This window comes from Ostrea edulis, chromosome 1, assembly GCF_947568905.1.
Source record: "Ostrea edulis chromosome 1, xbOstEdul1.1, whole genome shotgun sequence".
In the NCBI taxonomy this organism is placed as follows: Eukaryota; Metazoa; Mollusca; class Bivalvia; order Ostreida; family Ostreidae; genus Ostrea; species Ostrea edulis.
The window spans coordinates 99844160-99865556 of record NC_079164.1 but is presented as its reverse complement, the minus strand read 5'-3'; the positions used below and the strand labels follow the sequence as shown (position 1 = coordinate 99865556).

The 21397-nt window shown below is 36.5% G+C and overlaps 1 protein-coding gene across 2 annotated transcripts in view; it reads right to left on the bottom strand.

The window, feature by feature from the left end:
• The window catches only part of LOC125670541 (uncharacterized), a 56196-nt gene extending 42635 nt beyond the window's left edge, over positions 1 to 13561 (bottom strand). The window contains exon 1 of one of the 2 annotated variants that reach the window (XM_048905772.2): positions 13435 to 13561. In XM_048905772.2, the coding sequence (XP_048761729.2) occupies positions 13435 to 13452 (18 nt within the window). In that variant the 5' untranslated portion in view covers positions 13453 to 13561. Of the gene's footprint in view, positions 1 to 3282; positions 11607 to 13434 lie in introns of those variants that run through there. The other variant, XM_048905763.2, reaches the window with a different exon arrangement.
• Positions 13562 to 21397: the final 7836 nt, after the last annotated feature.

Genomic DNA, 21397 nt, shown 5'->3' with positions numbered 1-21397 from the left:
AAACCAATCAATTATCCACAACAAAACGTACAAAGGTATGGGAAAGCTTGTTTGAAATTTAAAATCATTTGTGGTACTTTCCAAACTATTTATTTGTTTTATCTACGAGGTTGTCAATGAAGTATACTGCAGTGACGGCGACATTTTCCCGGAGGCATTATGAGTAGTCCCCATCATTTTTCAGCTGATGAAGAGCAAACCACGTGACTCAATTGCGTAATCATTGGAGCGAGCTCGTCGCGTTGCGACGCGAGCTTCGCTCGCTATCATCACTGATAACGAGATCTGTACTAATACGTAACAGAGATTTCAATAATCTTTAATGTATATTTACAAAACTTAAGTATAAAAAGAAAATAAATTTGTTGATCTCAGATCACCTCCCCAAAAAAAAAAATGAATAAAAAATTTAAGGGTGTGTACATAATCCATGCCCGAAGGCCTGTGGCTTAACAATGATCTATTCTAAAGAACGTACTGTACGTCAATGTATAAATTAAACCCAATTCTCATATATAATGCAAATACTGGCCAGTCTATATATCAATATATCAAGAACCAGTTAGGGTAGTCTATGCGCGGTTTCGGGGCTCTGGCTTCAAATGGGCCTAGGCATGGTAAATATATTGAAAAATATTATATCAACAATATGAGTAGGAATTATGTACATAACAATTGATAAAAGTCTGACGGCTGATTAATATTTAGACACTGGGGAGGGATTCTTATTCATTCATTTAGTAAATAAACATTTGTCATAAAACTGGAAACCTATCATAGCAGCTAAAATTGCGAATTCTCATATCAATATAAACAGTTTAGGGCAAAATATATACCGATAGCTAAAAGACACTAAGTATCATTAATTTGTTGTCTTCGAAAAAAGCTTTGATTGGGCTCGATATTTGCGTAAGCCTTTTCCGTAAAAAACAAGCTAAAAAGTAAAGAAAATGAAGCTCATTTGAGTGTTACCACAGCAAATTCTACTGGGAAATTGACGCGCGGGCGCGCCGAATACAACTAGTTTTGTATACCAAGTTCACTGTCTTTCATCAGAATGTAATGTGTTGTCACGGTTTTATTATTATTATTTTTTATTGTTTACCTGAATTGTTGGTTGTTTAGTGTATTAATTTATTGTTTAATTTATTTGTTTATTGGTTCACATCACATATTAGAATTTTCCTTTCATGTAGAAACGTTAACAGCGTGAAGTGCCACAAATTTTGACCTATATATGAAAACCATAACAATGGGGATTCTGTATCATGCCACGCTTCCCGTGACACAGCATTTGTCTTATCTGAGAGACTCGTGACTTTAAAAAAAATCTGCATAGACAGAACTACAACAACAAAATCAAAACAAAGAATCCCACACAGAGTTCATTTGAATGTCGACCTCTCTCGGATGGAGAGATCGCTACCTATAGTAAACGTTCTAGGCTGATGACGCGGCGCCGGAATAAAAAGTAGAATTTGAGCTTACCACCTACGTCCTTACACTAATCTACAGCGACCGGTGTCGTGGGAATGTACAAAAATTGAGGGAAATTAGCAATTTGGGTTGCTGTTTTTTGTTGTTGTTTTTTTTGTTTTTTTGTTAAAGAGAAATAACACATCAGAGAAATTAGGTATGGATGAAAAGTGGAGGATATATACAAGACTATTTTTGATACTGAAAATCTGGAACAATAAATTAAAGCCCTTGCTGGACTCGAACCCGCGATCTACAGATCAGCAGTGGTCAGGTTAATCGACTGAGCTACTGAGTAGAAACTGCTGATATTTATATTTTCATTCGTGTTTTAAAAAGAAGGCAGTCATGATGATGTAGAATACCTCCTTAAAATATCTGTGTGTCCCGTCTTATCTTTTTCTAACAGTTGCCGGAAACACCGTGGTGAAGTAACACGTCACTTCCTCTATTTCGGACGAGATCTTTTTTCTGCGTTGTTTACATGTTTGCGGAAATGAATGAAATTCAAATGGTAACCTTAACATTGATATAATTCAAACTCAAACTCAATATAAGATAACTTGCGCTCAATTAGAACACACATTGTAATGACTTTCAGTGCATGCATATATTTAATTGGTTATTAATCAAATTGCCTCCGTTTTAAAATTACAATACACAATACTTTATTAGATTTATAAATCTTCACAAATTCAAAGAATCAATATTTATTTACTAGGTTAGATAAATAATAACCTCTTTACTCGAGTGATTCAAACTACTAATATCTTTTCTAGAGAAAATAAACATGAACGTTTTTACTTAAAAGTGCCAGTTTAGCTGTATGTATAAAGATCTAGACTAAAGTGACTGAAGGTATAAAATAAAAGTGCCAGTTTAGCTGTATGTATAAAGATCTAGACTAAAGTGACTGAAGGTATAAAATTTTACTAGCTTTTAATGTTTATTTTATTGACATATTTACTTATTTTTATGACAAATTATTAAAAGTATCACAAAATTTGATTAAATCCGTGGAGATCCAGGATAGAATGGATCCTCAGTACCCCTTGCTTATCGTGAATGGCGACTACATGGGGCGGCTCCTCGAATGAGACCGCAAAAACCGAGGTCCCGTGTCACAGCAGGTGTGGCAGGATAAAGATCCCTCCCTGCTCAATGGCCATTACCACCGAGGATAGGCCTGAAGTTTGCAGCCTTTCACCGACGTTTCCATATGAGTGAAAAATTCTGGAGCGGGACTTCAAACAATATTCAACCAACCAACCTAAATTTGATTAAAGTTTAAAAGTTTTGATTGCTGTGAATGACGTCATCAAAGTTTTACTGTAGTAAACCAAAGAATCAAAACTTTTACCGGAGGAAATGAAAATATGAGGGTTTGGACTATGGTAAATGAGAGTATCAACCAGAGGAAGACTGTATTCGTTGATGTCACAGGGTTGCAAATGGCGTCAGATATGTAACATAAGCCTACAGAATTGACGATAGAGATCTATGACGTTGGGATTGTCTAATATTGACCCACTAGACCCTGGCTAATAGTTTTTGTCTGGCTAGTGAAATTTAGCTTTTGGGCTAGTGCTTGAAATAATTGCAGAGACTACTACTGCGTTTCACGGTATGGACTTCTAGTATTTAAATCGTGAAGTCAAAGAAAAATGTCTTCCATAATCTTCCATAAGAGGTTTTGTCTTTGATAGGTGTATTCATATTCTATTTAGATTTAAAATAGGAACCCAAAATAATAAATAAATAAATCAAACAAACAAAAATCAACAACAAACTAAGATAACTACTTACATAGATTTTCAGTTCAAGGTGACTTTCTATGGAGGGCTGGTTTTAGGACAGCATTATCCACTGAACATTACGAGTTAAAACTATGTCATTTCACCGATTTTCTGAACGAAGAACCAGGTAATACAGAAGAACCCCGTCTCGCTTGAGGGACTGAAGTCAATGTATTTTTAAAGACCTTTAAGATTTTGTAATACAACACACCGGAATTTTAAAGAATAGATTGTCTCACGTAAGTTTTGCATGTGCTAGCTGCGCCCAGCTATCACAAAATCTCAAAAGGTCTATATGAAAGGATAGTTTTACGAACTTATATTACGGCAACTGCGTATTAATCATGCGCGGATCCAGAAATCCTGAGTGTCCCGATCCGAATCTATATCCGGGGGACCAAACTATACTAAGAGTTGAATATTTAGTATTTCACGACTAGAGCTGCATAAAAATGATAACGATATATTTTTTTGATCTTATAAGGTTTTTTTCCGGTTTTTAATGTATATATGCTCTGAATATTTTTAATGACGCTCAACAGTATATACAACAAACAATGGTTGGGATTTATTGCTCTATTCATGTTAAAGTAAGAAATGAAAGGGTTATAGAAAATTTAATGGCGGAATGAATATCTTATACTTTTACATATGTCCAACCTTTCGTGATCATTGGCAGACGTTTATAAATAGGAAGAAGTATGCAAAGTACTTGATTCACAAACCCCCATTATGGCTCCTAAACATATGTAAAATGAAAGTAAATGTTTCTTAGTAGTATTGTGACCACAATTAAGTACCAGAATCCTGGGTATAAACATGTTAGATTTAAAAAACTAGGAGAACTAGATCTATATATTAGAATTGGACATGGTTCCATACATTTGGTATTGTAGCTCCATAAACTGGCTATTTAAAAAAAATTCTCCCACTGTTCATAGCGCGCCACTAATAGCAACAAGAGGCCCACAGGCCTTATCGGTCACCTGAGCATTTCTTAAAGGGCAATGACATCCAAAAAAAAAAAAATCCCGTTCTGCATATCTAAGCTCAATTCTAATATTCACCAACAGTATAAATAAAGATGTGTTCTTAATTTAGGGTTGTTTGGTTGGGCTGTGGGCGCTAGGCTTACTCCCCTTGGGCGCATCCAGTTAAGTTACTGGTGCGTGTAGGGGTCCGCGTTTGTCACTAAGATTAGCTTATTGTTGTATTCTTTGTGGGGTTGTTTGTTATCTCGCTCTTTCACTTGTCAAGTAAATAAAAACTACCAACTTGATTTTCACAACAAAGGAAACCTTACCACTGAGGACTAAATGTCTTTGAGTGGCCTGACGAAGGAAAACTTATGAGACAATACATCATTATATAAAAAATACCCATCCAGAAATGTCAGAACAACGTTGGCAATTTTTCTTTACTAGTTGGACTCGGGACTCTCTAACAGATTTCTGGCAACTTTATTCAACCTGACAAAATTAAGTCTGCAGAGAGAAGTCGGTGTGTCAAAGTTGGATGAAAATTTTGGTCCAGTTTTCATCACGTGATCCGTGAAGAGGTATTGGAAGCCCAAACTCCTCCTTTAGCTGTCTCACGTTTTGGATCATCAGGAAAGGAAGCAATATTGGTTCTCAACAGTCCATGTTTGCCCAACTCTCTCTCTTGTATTGCTTACAGAAGTTATGAGATTGATCACTGTTCTTATCTTCACCTTTCATCATGCATTTATATCGAAAAAAGTTCATCTTCATCCGAGATTATCTAGTCTACATAAGGGAACGCCTATTTTATAGGCAATGACTTTTATAACTGTCCTTACTGATCTCAGAAACAATGATGCATCAATTTTGACTCACATAATCAAGATTAATATGGAGGACATCAAAAACTGGATTTACAGTTGAGGACATTATGTAGTGGGCAGAGGGTTTCGAGATGCCGTTCGTTTTCTTGAAGATATCAAAATTCAAGCAGAAATGCCAAAATTCGTGTCAAAAAAACCCCAAAAGCAGTTGTCCACAAAAGATGAGAATATTAATTTTAAAAAGTAAGTTTGATTTAACTCTTTAAAATAACAAATTTCGTTTTCTTTCTCTGTCTGTTTTCCTGTCTTTCTTTTTATTTTCCCAACTCCACTATTTATATTTTCTACATATACAAGTTGATGGGCTTATGTAAAAGGATTGGGATGATAATACAAATTTCATTAAAATAAGATCATAAAGTTCCTTCAGGTTGGTCATACTGGTACTGTACTGCATGCTTACAGATAGTTGATGGCTTGAAAGCATAAAAGTTACCATATTATCAAATATCATGACCACGTACGCTTAGGATCCATCTCATATAACATACGATAACTTATATGACTTCGTAGATTAATTGAATAGCGGGATCTTCAAATCATAGGTGGAAATATCTTAGTCACATTTTGCGATTATGTAAAAATTGTATGTGCCTTAACGTAGTTCCACCCTCTTGTGACGTCATAAGATTTCGCAAAGTCAATGATTCATGCAAGAAAGGAACATAAATTTTGTTGGAGTCTTTTTCAATAGTTATTTTAAAAAATCTTGTTAACCATAGAATATTTCAAAAGTCTAAGTTATATTTTAATAATCAATTACATGTTTCAAAATATTGAATCCAAGGGGAATAACTGTTTTCATTAAATTCTTTATCAAATCCATTATACGTTAGATTTCCTTTATTTTTCACAAACATTTTGTATAGTTTTAAAGAAACAGTTTCATGAAAATGTTATGAATACTACTATATCATTTTAACCTCTTTTTTTTTTTTTTTTGTTGGTTAAATTTTGAAAATGCTGTAGAAGGAAAACTGAAATTTTCTGACGTTGACAACAGATATATGCGTGCTAATTGATAAAAATTTATTAATACTGTATCATACTTATTTTATCACTTTTATTTGTTACTAAAATATATCATTTGAAAAATCAAATATAAAATTGAACCTTTAATTCTATAGGGGTGGAATTGCCTTAAGCAACAAATATTTCCCAGGGTTGAACACCTGCTTAAGGAAAGACGCGACGACGATGCCTCAGCAGTAAACTGCGAAGAACAGACAAAAGTTCCTTGTAAAGAAGCTTCAGAAATTGGCCCCAATAATTTCACTACAAATGATTAAGATCAGTTAGAAAAACTCTCACTACTGGTACATACCAACTGAGAACATGAGCAAGTTATATTGAAGAACACATTAAAAAGAGTCATTCATTTAATTTCATGAGTTGTTCCGTATTAAACACAACGTTGATATATCTCTTCAAAGAAGTGCACTTAAAATAATGGATGTGAACGGTCAAAGGGGATGCTTAATCCTTCTAGAAACCTGGTCCTACCTCTGGGTTATCAAGGAATCCGTGTTCGCCGTACTCTTGAATTCGTATTCTTGATAGGAATTATGAGATTGATGACTGATCGTTAGTTTTACTTTTTCATTAAGTATAATGAGGTTTGTATAAAGCTGTGGCATTCTTGTGTAGATGTGGAGCTAGGGTGTTTGGAATGTGCAGTCGTGTTTCAGCCATTTTGTGGCATATAGACAGCATTTTGGTCGGAGCACGTGATTGGAGCACGTGATTGGAGCAACTATGTCTTTGATGACAGTGACTGATGCAGTCGTGCGTCAATGAGACGATGGCAGTGACGCAGATGAAAATAAATATTGGACCTATAAATCTACGGAATGCTGTTTAAGATTCATGTCCTATACTCAAATGCACATTTACTGTTGGTAAAGCTTATACATTGAATATGCAATGTACCGTATAATGAACAATGAAATACCTTGTCAATATCTACCAATTACTTAAAACAACACATTTTTAAATAATTGATCTACTGAAATTGATTTACACTTACAAGTAATGAAAATGTTGAAAAATGCATAATTTTTACTTGCAATTAACAGCCAATGTTCATTTACCATCCTTTACTTGAATGGAATAAATTATGTATCAAGTAAAAACTACTAGAGCAACATTATATCATACTTATAGACAAAGTTTGACTTTTATAAAATTTCCATACTGCTTTTCCTCTATTTCAGGACTTGTTAGCGAATTTTCAGCATTTTGATGTAGTCAAGGGCCGTGTTTCATTGATGTACGTACGATACTTTAAATTTTATAACGTCAACATTACACCGTATGTTAATGTGCCTACTATACAACTGTATTTTCATTTTCTTATGTAATGACGTATAGATTAGTGTCCTTTACCTTAACTTTCAAGGTCAGATTACCTGGGTTAATAACTAATGTTGAGATAGAAGTGAATGATAATCTGTTTTCTAGTATCAGGGATGTGACTGAATTCCTCAGAAATCAGAGGAAAACTGGTCAAAAAGGGAGGAAAACACCTCACCCTACCTGGGAAAATATCATTTTCTGCCACTTTAGATCAAATCCAGAGTGTTTCATAACCAGTTTGTAACCAGAACGTCGTGAGTTCGAGACCCGCTCGTGCTATGGCCGCGTAAAACCTAAGACGTAAACATAGATAGTGATTGCTCTCGGCATATAAAAGTTAGAATCATGGGTCTTTCGGATATGACCTTAAAAACGGAGGTCCCGTGTCGCAACAGGCATAGGCACGATAAAGAACCCGCTCTGTTACAGCCCTGAGCGCTAAGCATTGGTATAAATTTGTGGTACTCCACCCACAGCTGGTAACGTCACAATATGAGTGAAAAAGTCTCAAAGGAATCTAAAACAATCAATACCATTATATTGTTTCACAGCGTGATAATCTATATTTAAGCGCACGTTGTATGACGTAGCAAGGTGTCACATGATTCATAAAATGGAGATCACTCTTAATATTATCAATAACGGTTCATCTGTATAGTAATGTAAAGTGAAAAGGGACGCGACAGGCGTTGGCACGTTAAAGAACCCACACTGCTACGGCCCTGAGTGCTAAGCATAGGTCTGAATTTGTAAAGCTGTCGACGTCTCAAAATCTGGACGGGAAATAAACCTACCCTGACCTTGGAGGTCGTGGTGCAAACTTAAATCCAACTACATGGGGATCCTTGTGTGTTAGTGCTACAAAAAAATCTGATGAATAGCAAGAAATTACTTTGACACATTTTCTACTCGTCTACAATATTTGAGTGGTTGTTTTTTAAAAATGAAACCTAAAAAATTAAGATTCGATTTGAACATATCTTTTCGTGAGATAAATATACAATGGAATTGGAACACAAGTTCGTAAAACTTCAAACCACCTCTGTTTACAATACACCCCACACGGATAGAGATATAGGCCCTACGCATGTGTAAAAAAAAAAGAGTCAAAAATAGACTTCTATGATCAAAGGAGTACATCTCATTATACGACCCGACTTTTATTTTACGGATGCATGCATACCCTAATTCTCAACGAAGGAGAGTGAAATAACTGCCCGAAGTGAAAATGAGTATGAATATCATTAAGGGTCTGTAGGCCAAATATTTGTTAAACAATTCAAATCTGGTATCAATAATGATAAGCATAAGGGTTTTCTTCTTATCAGAGAAGTACGTGTATAGAGGACTGGTCTCTCCGGGGGTTGATCCAGAAAAATTCAAACAAGGTGTGAACCACGTTTGGTACCTTTTCCCTCTAAAGAGCAATTTGTTAAAAACTTTCATCCAAAGGAGGAACTGTAACCCCTGTAACCCCCCTTTAGATCCACCACTGCGCTCAAAGTTCATGTATTACAAACAAAAATCACGTGAACTAAAAAGTATTTTTAATAGTTCATATATTGTACATGTAATTATTGTACACACACAGACGACCACTCCGTGAGGCAGCAAACCATGCAAGATAATGCCGCGATTTGAATTCGGTAGATTACACACAAACTATTTATTCGAGTGTTTACTTTGGATTGTCACAAGAATTCCCGTAGGCGTCCTGTTCTATTTTTAGTAAAGGGGTTTTCCGAAAATTTAAAGTTTGAGAAGTTTCATGTCGCTGCACGCAGCAAGTATTCAATGAAACTAGATACTTATCTTTCCTGACTTCAGTAGCGTTCGAGATCAACACATCCGATGTTTTATCGTATATATTTGTATAAAACGTTGTTTTAATGGCAAACTTCCAAAGCATTCGTTGTCTTGAAAACCCCTTTCCCCAGGGAAGATTTGAAAATCTAGGTTACCCCAGCAGTTTAATTAACTGATTCCAACGTTAGGCCAGTAACTTTACTGATCACAGAATTATCTCAGTAACTTTATTAACTAATCACTATAAGATTCCTAGTGACTTTATTAACTGATCACTAAATTATCCCAGTACCTTTATTAACTGATCACTAAATTATCCCAGTACCTTTATTAACTGATCACTAAATTATCCCAGTACCTTTATTAACTGATCACTAAATTATCCCAGTACCTTTATTAACTGATCAATAAATTATCCTAGCAACTTGATTATCTGATCATTGAATTATCCAAGTAACTTTATTAACGGATAACTTATACCAGTAACTTTACAAATAACTAAATTATCCTAGTACTTTTATTAACTTATCACTGAATTATGCCAGTAACTTTATTAACTGCTCACTTAATTATCCTAATAACTTTACTAACCGATCCCTGATTTATCCTAGTGACTTTATTAACTGATCACTAAATTATCCCAGTAACGGGCCTTTCGGATATGACCTTAAAAGCGGAGGTCCCGTGTCACGGCAGACATTGGCACGTTAAGGAACCCTCACTGCTACGGTCGTAAGGCGTAAGCATGGGTCTAAATTTGTGGTGTTTCATCTACAGCTGGTAAAGTCTCAATATGAGTGAAAGTTTCCAAAGTGACGTAAAACAAACTACCAACCAACTGACTTATCCCAGTAAGTATCAACTGACTTATTCCAGTAACATTATCAACTGACTTATCCCAGTAACAATATCAACTGACTTATCCCAGTAACATTATCAACTGACTTATCCCAGGAACATTATCAACTGACTTATCCCAGGAACAGTATCAACTGACTTATCCCAGTAACATTATCAACTGACTTATCCCAGTAACATTATCAACTGACTTATCCCAGTAACATTATCAACTGACTTATCCCAGTAACATTATCAACTGACTTATCCCAGTAACATTATCAACTGACTTATCCCAGTAACATTATCAACTGACTTATCCCAGTAACATTATCAACTGACTTATCCCAGTAACATTATCAACTGACTTATCCCAGTAACATTATCAACTGACTTATCCCAGTAACAGTATCAACTGACTTATCCCAGTAACAGTATCAACTGACTTATCCCAGTAACATTATCAACTGACTTATCCCAGGAACAGTATCAACTGACTTATCCCAGTAACAGTATCAACTGACTTATCCCAGTAACATTATCAACTGACTTATCCCAGTAACAGTATCAACTGACTTATCCCAGGAACAGTATCAACTGACTTATCCCAGTAACAGTATCAACTGACTTATCCCAGTAACACTATCAACTGACTTATCCCAGTAACATTATCAACTGACTTATCCCAGGAACATTATCAACTGACTTATCCCAGTAACATTATCAACTGACTTATCCCAGGAACAGTATCAACTGACTTATCCCAGTAACAGTAGCAACTGACTTATCCCAGTAACATTATCAACTGACTTATCCTAGTAACATTATCAACTGACTTATCCCAGTAACATTATCAACTGACTTATCCCAGTAACAATATCAACTGACTTATCCCAGGAACAGTATCAACTGACTTATCCCAGTAACATTATCAACTGACTTATCCCAGTAACAGTATCAACTGACTTATCCCAGTAACATTATCAACTGACTTATCCCAGTAACATTATCAACTGACTTATCCCAGTAACATTATCAACTGACTTATCCCAGGAACACTATCAACTGATGACTGTATTATTATGTCATGATAAATTCATGAAAACCATGGACGATGAAAAACTTGCACAAGCTTTATTTATTGACGTGTGTAAGGCCTTTGATACAGTCAACCATGAAGTTATTCTACACAAAAATTGGTCTTTTGGAATTTATCAAAATAGTTTTAAACGACATAAATAATATCTTTCAGATTGTAACGAATGGATTAGTTTGAGATGAGGTGTTTTCCTGAAAAAAGAAGAAGAATATATTAAGGTGTTCTTCAGGGGTCAATTTCAGGACCTTTATTTTCTACATTAAGGATTATCTTAAATGTATTGGGCATTAGTCAGTTATACCAATATTATGTAGACGACATCTCACAGGTTATTGATAAATATATTGATTCAGTTGAATCAAAACATCATGAAGACCTTAAAATGGATGATTAATTGAGTATTGTTTAACGTCCCTCTGGAGAATTTTTCATTCATATACAGACGTCACCATTGCCGGTGAAGAGCTGTAAGATTTAGGCGTATGCTTGACGGGTAGGCTTTTGAGCAGGAAGGGAGGTTTATCGTGCCACACCTGCTGTGACCTTGGTTTCTTTGTGGTATCATCCGAAGGACCACCTCATTTAGTCGCTTCTTACGACAAGCAAGGAGTACCAAGGACCTATTCTAACCCGAATCCCCGTGGGACGCAGAGTGGATGATTAAAAATAAACTAGATAATCTCCAAACACACAACAGTCTTAGAGGCATATCTCACAGGTTGCACAAGTTTCTAACGCCAAACATTGCTTTTCATTTTGTGAAAGAGGCTAAACTATTTCGGTGTTTCTGTAGATAACACTTCATGGGATGAACACGTGGAGTTAGTTTTAAAATCAAATGCAAGAAAGTCTGCTGTGCTAAGGAGAGTGAGCTATTTTATGCCACCTCATGAATGCATTATTAAAACTTCAATAGCAATGTATTTATTGCTGCACTGTCTGGTGTAATGCCGAAAAACTAACTGGTAAGAGTTTTTTTTTTTTTTTGCAAATACAAACGAGGGCAGCAAGAATAGTTTGAGATAATCAAGATATTTCGACCTCTACTGGCTTCTAATTTGAACTGGGTGCCAATTATGGGTTATTTCATATTTAGAGAGGTCGTCATTTTAAACAATCAAATACCAAACTACCTCAATCAAAAGGTGAAGATAACTAACTGATCAATCTCATAACTCCTATATACACTGTGAGGCTGATTGATTGTGTTTTGTATAATGTCTCTCTCGAGATTCTTTCACCCATGAAAGGTGAAGATAACTAACAGTGATCAATCTCATAACTCCTGTATGCAATACAAAATAGAATGTTGGGCAAACACGGGCCCCTGGATACACCAGAGGTGGGATCTGGTGCCTAGAAGTAAACATCTCCTGTCGACCGGTCACATCCGCCGTGAGCCCTATATCTTGATCAGGTAAACGGAGTTATCCGTAGTCAAAGTCAGTGTGCCAATATGAAAACGCCACCAATACCGGTGAAGGGTTTCAAATTTAGGCCTAATAGTATGCTCGGCGCTTATGGCCATTGACCAGTGACGGTTTATTTTAGCATGCCACACCTACTGTGACACGGGACATCCGTTTTTAAGGTCACCTCCGAGGACCCGTGAAATTCATACCTGATGCCGAGCGTTTGGCGATGGAACTGTCTCTAACTATTTTAAAGACTTAGGTCTGTCGCGGCTGGGATTCAAATCCCTACTTTTTGCATGCGAGGCGAACGCTCTACCTGTAGACCACCGCGGTGGTTCCTCCTATACGGAATACAAAATTAAGACATGGGCAAATAAGGACCCCTGGACACACCAGGGGTGGGATCAAGTGCCTACGAGGAGTAAGTATCCTCTGATGACTGGTCACACCCGCCGCCGTGAGACCTAAAATGTTTCAATATACAAGAGATGTATGTTGTTGTTAAATATACTAGACCGAATGATTGTTTATAGCATTATCCCAGTAACTTTAACAAATGAAGCGTTACAATCATGGTTTTGCAGTTAAAATTGACCTTAATCAGACATTTTTCGTTAGATTTTTCAAGGTAAAATGTTACTACATTCGGAATTTCAAGTTCGGCTCGTTGTCCCCTCAGGAACACACATAATTGACGTTATCATGATTAACCACTTCTTCAATATTTGATAATGAACAAATAAAGGGTTTTCATATTCCAGCGGAACTATGAATTAGAGTTCTTACCTCGTCTCCAAAAGCCATAAAATATGAATCACTTTAAAATAAGTACACAACCAGTATATAAACAATTCATGCTTGTCAAAATACGATGACTAACTTCTCCATGTGTATACAAAGTACACGCTGTACTTTATTGCGTCAGTCCAGGATACATGTGTGTTGTTGTATCCGTCCGGTTAAAATCAGGTTTTCGATTTAAAACACTAACAGATAGGTTGCGTGTTTAAAATAGTGCTGTCTTTGTTTTCAATGCCAATATTGGAAGCGTGAAAGCAGTAACTTTCAGGAATATTAATAATGAATAAGTCCATATAATTTTAACAGCAATACGAGAGGGTATAGACCGGTCGTGGTAGCTCAGGTGCATCGATTGCATATTGTTTACCGTCCCAATGGAGAATTTCTCCCTCTTATAGAGACGTCATCATTGCCGGTGAAAGGCTGCAAATTTAAGGCCTATGCTAGGTACTTACGATCCCGTGGGGATCGGGGTTTGAATAGGTCCTCAGTACCTCTTGCTTGTCGTAGAAGGCGACTAAATGGGGCGATCCTTCGGATGAGACCGCAAAAACCGAGGTCCCGTGTCAGAGTACGTGTGACATGATAAAGATCCCTTCCTGTTCAATAGCCATAAGCGCAGAGCAAAGGCCGAAATTTTGCAGCCCTTCACCGGCAGTGGTGATGTCTCCATGTGAATGAAATATTCTCAAAAGGGACGTTAAACAAAACTCAATAAATCGGTGCTTACGGCCTTTGAGCAGGGAGGGATCTTTATCGTGTCACACCTGCTGTGACACAAGACCTTGGTTTTTACGGACTCCACCGAAAAACCGCCCTATTTAGTCGCCTCTTACGACAAATACAGTGTACAGAGGACCTATTGTAACCCGGATCTCTACTGTATCCTAGTATTAGAGTGTTCAGTCAATAACAGGGCGGTCGTGAGGCTTAGTCCTGTTAGTACCACGGCCACGTCAAACTTATGTAATGATAGCCCCTTCGCCCAGCGCTCGGCATTTAGAAGCTAGTATGAGTCGCCGATCTTTCGGATATCAATCTAAAGTATCATGTCGCCACAGGAGTTGTCACGTTAAAGAACCCTCACTGCTACGACCCTGAGCATTAAGCAGTCTAAATCTGGTAATTCGTTTACACCTGGTGATGCAAGGTGAAGATAACGAACAGTGATCAATCTCATAACTCATATAAGCAATACAAAATAGATAATTGGGCAAACATGGACCCCTGGACACACCAGAAGTGGGATCAGGTGCCTAGGAGCCCGTGAGCCCTATATCCTGATCAGGTAAACGGAGTTATTCGCAGTCAAAATCAGTGTGCCAAGAACGGCTTAAGAATCGGTATGAAACACGTCAGACAGCATTTGATCCTATGATATCTCAATATTAGTGAAAAAACCTCGTAAAACAAACAAACAAAAGCTTGTAGGGTCACATTGTAAGCAAAACATCCAATCAAATTCATAATAGTGGTAAAAGCGAACACTAAGCGCCGGCTCGTATTGCGAACTCTAATCACTAAAGAGGGCTATAAAGTCCGAACTGAAGCTGCACATTCGTCTAGACTTTTTGTAGCAATCACAGCAGTCCCTAATCAAAATCTCGTACAAGCATATCCCTCAAATTATGTAGATTATCTCGATTTCATCATAGTCTTGTGGCCCCCTATCACAGGTAATTATATCGCTTGGGTCGAATTTCCAATTTTAAAATACTCTTTAAAAGTAAGTTCGAACCCAAGCGATATAATTTTGCCTGCGTCTCCGACACAATGTGTGACAAGACGATAGATGTGTGACGTCACGGCCCCGTTTTAACGTCATAAAACGCATGTTAAAGCACGGAGTTGAAGTTGATAATAAAAATCACCCTTGCCACTTGGGCTTATAATATGGCAGAGAAATTCATTACTGTACTTCTTTCTGTGAAAACTTTCGACATCATAATGATTGTGATCAACATCATTAATTATATTTTAGGCTTGTGAATGACCATTTCACTGTATCATTACAACAACGAAAAAGTCAAATATGAAGATTATAAGAATACCGAAATACCTAATTACATGTATTGTTTTAAATCAGAATACGTCATTCCTAAATGGATGGATTTTTAATAGGCTGAGGATTAGCACTACCGTTTGAACGAGTTTTGATCAGGTTCAATTAAACAAGAGATAGGCCTAATTGTAAAACACATAACCCCACCCCACTCCCCCGGTGCAAAATTGAAAAGGGCTATACATACATCATTTAATTGATATTAATTCAAAATATTGAGCAGACATTATCTTATGTCAAGAGTGGATTGACCATTTAGCCTAAAAATCAATAGGGGTAATTTACTCTGTAACAATTTTGGTGTCAATCAAGCAAATAATTCTTAAAATATAGGAGACTTAGGGTGTACCAGTGTACCAAGTTTGAAGTCTGTCAAACAAAGGGTTCTCAAGATATTGAGCGGGCAGTGTATTCCTTATCTGGGGAACTGTAGCTCTGAGTTTTCGGGTCGTATGGGGCTTTTAATGAATATTTGAAGGTATGTTTGGACACAAGAATAGTAGGAAAATATGTTAGGCCTAAGAATTTTTTGATATTAAATTTATGTGACAGCAACACAAGAATACAACGATATCAGGCCTCAACCGTGTTCAGCTTTTTGTGCGCCGTAAATCGAAGGTTTTTATAAGGGATGAATCTGTAGCTTTGTCCGTCACAATATTTTTTTCAGAGAGCTACAGTTCTGCTGCTATATATTCCTATGTCCAGAATAATTTGACCTGAAAAACAACAGGGTTCCTCTTCTACTCATTTCGATCAAGTGAATGGTTCTCAAGATATTGAGCGGACAACATGTGATCTACCAACCGACCGACCGACAGGTGCAAAGCAATGTGCCCCTCTTCTTTGAAGGGAGACATAACAATATATATTTACCAGATACTCAGTTCATGCATGAGGAATGGGATTGGGCGTCAGAGACGGCCTATTTTAGCCCTGGTTTTATGTTAAATCACAAACAATTAAAGTTCTGTATTAGTTTTCTGCAAGATCAATCTGATTTAAATCAGATCTTCTCTAACCGTTGTAACGATTGGAGATCAGATTTTACATTAGATTGTTGTAACGGTTGGAGATCTGATTTTACATTAGATTGTTGCAAGATTTAATGAAATCACTCTAGAATACCCGCCGTGCACATCAACATACATGAATGTGGGCCTTTTTAAAAAAAAGAAGCTTCTGCTGCCTTCACTGTGACTTGCTTAACCTTTCACGACTTATCCTGAGCTGTCTGCTCTAGACTGCGTCTATCGTTTTCTTTTTTTTTTTTTTTTTTTTAATTTCTACTCTCCATCTTTTAAAGTCATTAATCATATGATAAAAAAGGCCCATTAGTCTTGTCGTAAAACTTTTAAGTTTGTTTAAACGTGTGAACAACACTGCCTCTGCGCATAAAACGCATTCAATATAATAATTCAAATACTTTTCAACTTGAAACATTAGATATATATGCATTCCTGTTGGTGAAATATTCAAATACATTGATAAATCCAACACTATTGCACACGCATGCGCGGATTTATTATTTTTTAAAACTCTTTCTACTCATCTAATTCAAAACTGAAAATAGGAGGAATATATGTAATGTAATGAAAATGACACAATAAGATGATGAAATCATAAAAAAAACTCTACTGGCAAGGCGGAAATTATCCTGAAAAATTATATAATAGCCATGTAGCAACGGCCGGCATGTTTCAGAAGAGGAAATTAGAACAATATGATATTGTACAGAATCCTAGTTTTAACACGATGATTAAATAATTCAGCCTTCGCATATGATCATTGAACAAATTGCTACACATTTGATCCCTCGCTTTTGTTGTTGTAAGGGTACACTGAAATTCATTCACAAGCCTAGAATTAATTTTCAGTCGTAAATAGGAAGTGACATGGTTGGTTATCATAAGGAGGGGGGGGGGTGTCACCATGGTTTTTGCCAAGAAATTGAAACGGGTAGATAGATTTGATCATGAGCGGTTGCTATTTCCAGACTCAGAAAAAACAAAGGCTTTTATTTTATGTTCCATAACACAAACACCGTTGCATTAATTCATGACGTCAAAACGTAGATATGACGTCACACATCGTCTTACCCTACCATTTTTGATGATTGGGAACAAAAATTCGCGCTGGCTCGCTATTATTAGATTTTTTTTCAGGATAATCACTGCCTTGCCGTTAAAGAGACACTACAGCTCATTTTGCGCAAAAATCATGAAATGAAAATTTTCTCACACCTTTTTCAAATTTTGTTGCGTAGTTGAAGTAGATCTATGACTTTGCGAAAATAACATTTAGATCTATCTAAAGTTGAAAATTCTCGATTTTACGCAAAAATTCATACTTTTCGATGACCTGTACGAAAAGCATTGTCTCCTCCTTTCGGTCTTCAAACGCATGCGCATAGACGGTAAACAGTCAGTATGTCGTCTGGAGTGAGAGAAAGTGTAGTGGCTAGACCCAGAATTTTGAGAACTAAAATTTACGCTTGGATCAGTATGACCGTTGGAAAATCAAGCAGGACTCAGGGGCAGATCCAGGATTTCCGAAGAGGGCACGTGAAAGTCAAGTATTTGCCAAAGTACTCAGCCATTTTACTATATGAATTTAGATTTATATTTAACATCGATCTTTTGATCTCGCCCCTAAAGCAGCGCCAGGGCTTCCCTCCCTTTTTTCGCCACAGATCATGAGTAAAACTCCGAGATCAAAAGATCGATGTTAAATATAAATCTAAATTCATATAGTTAGGGGGAGGGGTATCTCCCGTAAGTCTCCGTCATCCAACATCCCCACGTTGTTGGGAAAAACAGTTTTAATGTACACCATCATTTGTGAATAAACAGTAGAAAAGGTATACAGAGTGTTATTTATGATCGTATGTCAATACTTGTTAATCGATTAGCTTTAGTATTCAATATAGTTAGTTTCAAGGGAGGGGGGGGGGGGGGTGTTAGGCGAAAACAATGTAGATTTAGTGTTTTGTCAAACATGAAACTTTTGATCTCACCCTTAAAAGTAACTTTGCTTTTTTTTTTTTATCTTGAGTACGTCACGTGTTAGTTTAAAAAACATTTGTCATTAGGAACATGGAAGGGTTTCTGTTAAAATAATGATTCATAATTTCTTAATTATAAATAGCCGGGAATAATTTCATACTTGAAAGGCGAGTGTGGATCACCTAATGGGTATTTCAGTAACGTTCTACACGACACCTTTGCTGTCATTTAAAATCACGTGATGTAAATATGCATTGAAAAGTCCGAGTCAGTGTGAAGAAACATTTGAATTCCGTATGATCTTCAAAGCACAGTTGAGAGCAAATTGATGCATTCCATTGTTCAAAATTGTTAGTATCGATATGATTTTTATCATTTTATCAATAATTGTTTTTAAAAAAAAACACTTGATTAAAATGTGGAAAATGAGCTGTAGTGTCACTCTTTAGATAAAGATTTTCGATGATTTTTGTAAGTCCTTCTCAATGTTATTGTGCGATTTTCAGTACACTACACACTGGTAGCACATGTATAAGAGAAATATTAGTAGAAGTAAGTAGTGAATGATGACGTTTTACAGCTGTGCTCACCCAAACGGTAGCACTGTCAACATAAGGTAGCTCACTACACCTTGGAATCCAATAGTTTCTCAAATCAGCACGAAATTATGAAATCATGATAATATGAAATAGCTAGCACAGATATGAAGGCTGGAAATATTCAATTTTGGATAATAAACCCACGATTTTCAAAAATTACTTCAATAAATAAGATTTTGTCAAATTGAACTACGATGATAAAAAAAAATTAATCGACCAATACAAGTAATTTCACAAAGCATTTAAAAATCGCCATCTTGTGATGTAGTGTCATAAAAAGTACAAGAGACCTATGGGCCACATAGTTCACCTGAGTCACCTTGGCCAATATTTAGAGACTTGTAATATTCGCATGTAAAATTTTATCCCTATTGTGGTCCCAACCAACAGCCGAGTCATGATTTTTACAAACTTGAATCTGCACTATGGCCGGAAGCTTTCATGTAAACGTAAACTTCTCTGGTCCAATGTTTCTTGAGAAGAAGATCTTTAAAAAAATTCCCTATTTATTTGTATGTAAAACTTTGATTCCTATTGTCCAATCATACCTTAAAGGTCACAATTTAACAAATGGGAATCTGCACTTTGTCAGTAAGCTTCAATGTAAATTTGAGGTTTCCAGGTCCAGTGGATCTTGAGAATATTTTCAAAGGATTTACCTATATATTTGTCCAATCTACCCCTGGGGTCATGGTTTTAACTGAACTGGAATGGTTTTAACTGAACTGGAATCTGCACCATGTCAGGAAACTTTCATGTTAAGTTCAGCTCTTCTGTCCCAGTGGTTCTTGAGAAGATTTTTGAATGATCCATCCTATTTATGCATTTTTGTGATTATCTCCCTTTTGACCCTTCATTTGAACAAACTTGAAAGTCCTTCACCCAAGGATGCTTTTTGTCAAGTGTGGTTGAAATTGGCCCAGTGGTTCTGGAGAAGAAGATTTTAAAAGATTTTCTCTATATATTTGTATGTAAAACTTTGATCCCCTATTGTGGTCCTATCCTTCCCCCCGGGGCCATGATTTTTATATACTTGAATCTGCACTATGTCAGGAAGCTTTCACGTGATTGTAAACTTTCCTGGCTCAGTGGTTCTTGAGAATTTTTTAAATGATTTTCCCATATATTTGAATGTAAAACTTTGATCCCCTATTGTGGCCCCATCCTACCCCCGGGAGCCATGATTTTAACAATGGCATGAAGTTTTCATGTAAATGTATACTTTCCTGGCCAGTGGTTCTTAAGCAGATGGTTTTTAAAGATATATTTGTATGTAAAACTTTGATCCCCTATCATGGCCCCATCATACCCTTGGAGATCATAATTTTAAGAAACTTGAATCTGCACTCTGTCATGAAGCTTTCTTGTAAATTTCAACTTTCCTGGTCCAGTGGTTCTTGAGATTTTCAAAGGTTTTACCTACATATTCGCTTGCATAACTCTGGTCCCCTCTTGTTACCCAACCTACCCCTGGCGGTCATGGTTTTAACTGAACTGGAATCTACACTATGTCAGGAAGCTTTCATGTAAATTTCAGATCTTCTGGCCCAGTGGTTCTTGAGAAGATTTTTAAATGACCCATCCTATTTATGCATTTTTGTGATTATCTCCCCTTTAAAGGGGACATGACCCTTCATTTGAACAAACTTGAAAGTCCTTTACCCAAGGATGCTTTTTGCCAAGTGTGGTTAAATTGGCCCAGTGGTTCTGGAGAAGTCAAAAATGTAAAGAGTTTACAGACGACGGACAACAGGCGATCAGAAAAGCTCACTTGACCTTTCAGCTCAGGTAAGCTAACAAGTTTTGGTGTAATGAACCACCTTTATTAGTATGACGTGTTGTTTTTCTCAAAAGCCTCTAAATAAGGCTCGTGTATGAAATCAAAAACCTCCAACAACCTACTTGTCATTCAATACATCTCTCATCAGAAGAAAAAACTCACAGATCTAGACAAGTCTAGAAAATGTCTATAAACCCCTACTTGGAATCATCTTCATAAGAATGAAGTGCATTTGAAGGAATATACAGTACCTTGCAATTAATCAATCAATTGATTGGACAAGGTGAAGGCAGTTGAAATATAATCGTGTCTCACCAATGACAATTAGACTGTGTTGAGTCCACAGAGAGTTTAGATAAAGTCATGTGATTGAACTCGAAAGAGACAAGACCAGTCATTTTCAAGTTTTTCGTTTATCATAAAACCTTACGAGATCATGATACATTACTTAACGAACATGTGGGTAAGCATGAGACCAAGCACAACACAATTCGTTAAAACA